The sequence below is a fragment of the Orycteropus afer genome, unplaced genomic scaffold (genome assembly GCF_000298275.1).
Source record: "Orycteropus afer afer isolate SDZICR_OR568_19922 unplaced genomic scaffold, OryAfe1.0 scaffold00026, whole genome shotgun sequence".
Taxonomy (NCBI): Eukaryota; Metazoa; Chordata; class Mammalia; order Tubulidentata; family Orycteropodidae; genus Orycteropus; species Orycteropus afer.
Window position 1 is genome coordinate 10903615 of NW_006921613.1, and position 1504 is coordinate 10905118.

Genomic DNA, 1504 nt, shown 5'->3' on the forward strand with positions numbered 1-1504 from the left:
CCTCCTTGGGTTTCCGAGGCAGTATCACTACGGAAGTAGATTGCCTCATCTTCCTTCCGAGGAGTGGCTGGTGGGTTTGAACCGCCAGCCTTCTGCTTAGCAGTCAGGTGCCTTAGGCACTATACTACCAGAGCTCCCAAAATGCTCATTAGCAGCTATAATTTTTATGTCTAATTTGCTATAAATTAAGTAAATCTCAAAATGAAAAGTTTTAAAACATGCCAAAGGGATTGTTTGTGTGGAAAGTAAATTTCAGAAATAATGTGGACCTATTTTGTCTAGATATTCCACTGTCACCTCTGTTAAAACATATAAATTATTAAGTCAGTAAAATTCTCCCTATTGAAAATGCTATTATTTATACTTAGGGTAATGAACCAAATATTATATTATGCAAGAGGCTAATTTGATATAATTCTAATCGCAAGAATACATAACAATACCCTCCACTGTTGTTTATTAGTATTCACTTTTAGTCTTTGTAAATAAAATGTAAAGCAAATTAAGGTGAAACTAATATAAAATTCCAATATAAATTGTCATTCTCTGATTAATATAATTATGCAATCTTGTTACTAGATTTTGATTGGTGCTTAAAGCCAGGTCCGTAACTATCTGTTTGAGACCAAAAGGTCAACATTTACTCTGAAGCAAAAAAAGAGAAGATAAGGGGACAGGAAACTAGAGTACTGTAAAATGGAACAATTAGAACACATAGAGAATGCTGACACACTGTGAAAATTGTAACTAATCTCCCTGAACAGTTTGTGTGGAGTTGCCAAATGGGAACCAAACTTACTGTGTAAACTCAAAAACACAATAAAGTATTATTTAAAATACAATAATTTAAAACACAATAAAATATTTAAAAAAAAAAAAAAAGTCTGTTGGTAGAAACTAGATTTTCATTGGAATTTCTTATGTTTACCAAGCCAGCAAAGGCTACCAAAATTCAGAATAAGTATTTTTCTCTTTAAAGGTTTTGGTCATTGCTGGGATTATGCATTTTCTTTGGAATATATCAAAGAATTTCTTTCTTCTTTTCTTTCTTTCTTTCTTTCTTTCTTTTTTTTTTTTTGGCAGATGTTGATGAATGTGCAACTGGAAACGGGAACCTTTGCAGGAACGGCCAGTGTATTAACCTCGTGGGAACTTTCCGGTGTCAGTGCAATGAAGGCTATGAGGTGGCTCCGGATGGCAGGACCTGTGTGGGTGAGTGCACTCTCATGAAGACCTCCAAACCAAGCTCCCAGAGAATGCTCAGAGAATCAGGCAGTCCCTATCCCTATCCTTTGGGGAAGCTTTTTTTTTTTTCAGGAAAAAAAAAAAAAAAATCAGAGTAGAATTACACTAATCTCACCTGTAAAGACTTTGTTATATTTGGCTGCTAATCAAAAAAGAGTCAGTGCTTTGAATCTACCAGCCCACTCTGCAGGAGAAAGATGTGGCAGTCTGCTTCTGTAGACTTACAGCCTTAAAAGCCCTATGGGGCAGGTCTGCTCTG

At 35.6% G+C, this 1504-nt stretch overlaps 1 protein-coding gene across 1 annotated transcript in view; it reads left to right on the forward strand.

The window, feature by feature from the left end:
* The window catches only part of FBN1 (fibrillin 1), a 357319-nt gene that overhangs the window by 308085 nt on the left and 47730 nt on the right, over nt 1-1504 (forward strand). Inside the window, exon 49 of the mRNA XM_007935310.1 lies at nt 1084-1212. Coding sequence (XP_007933501.1) covers nt 1084-1212 — 129 coding nt within the window. The remainder of the gene's footprint in view (nt 1-1083; nt 1213-1504) is intronic.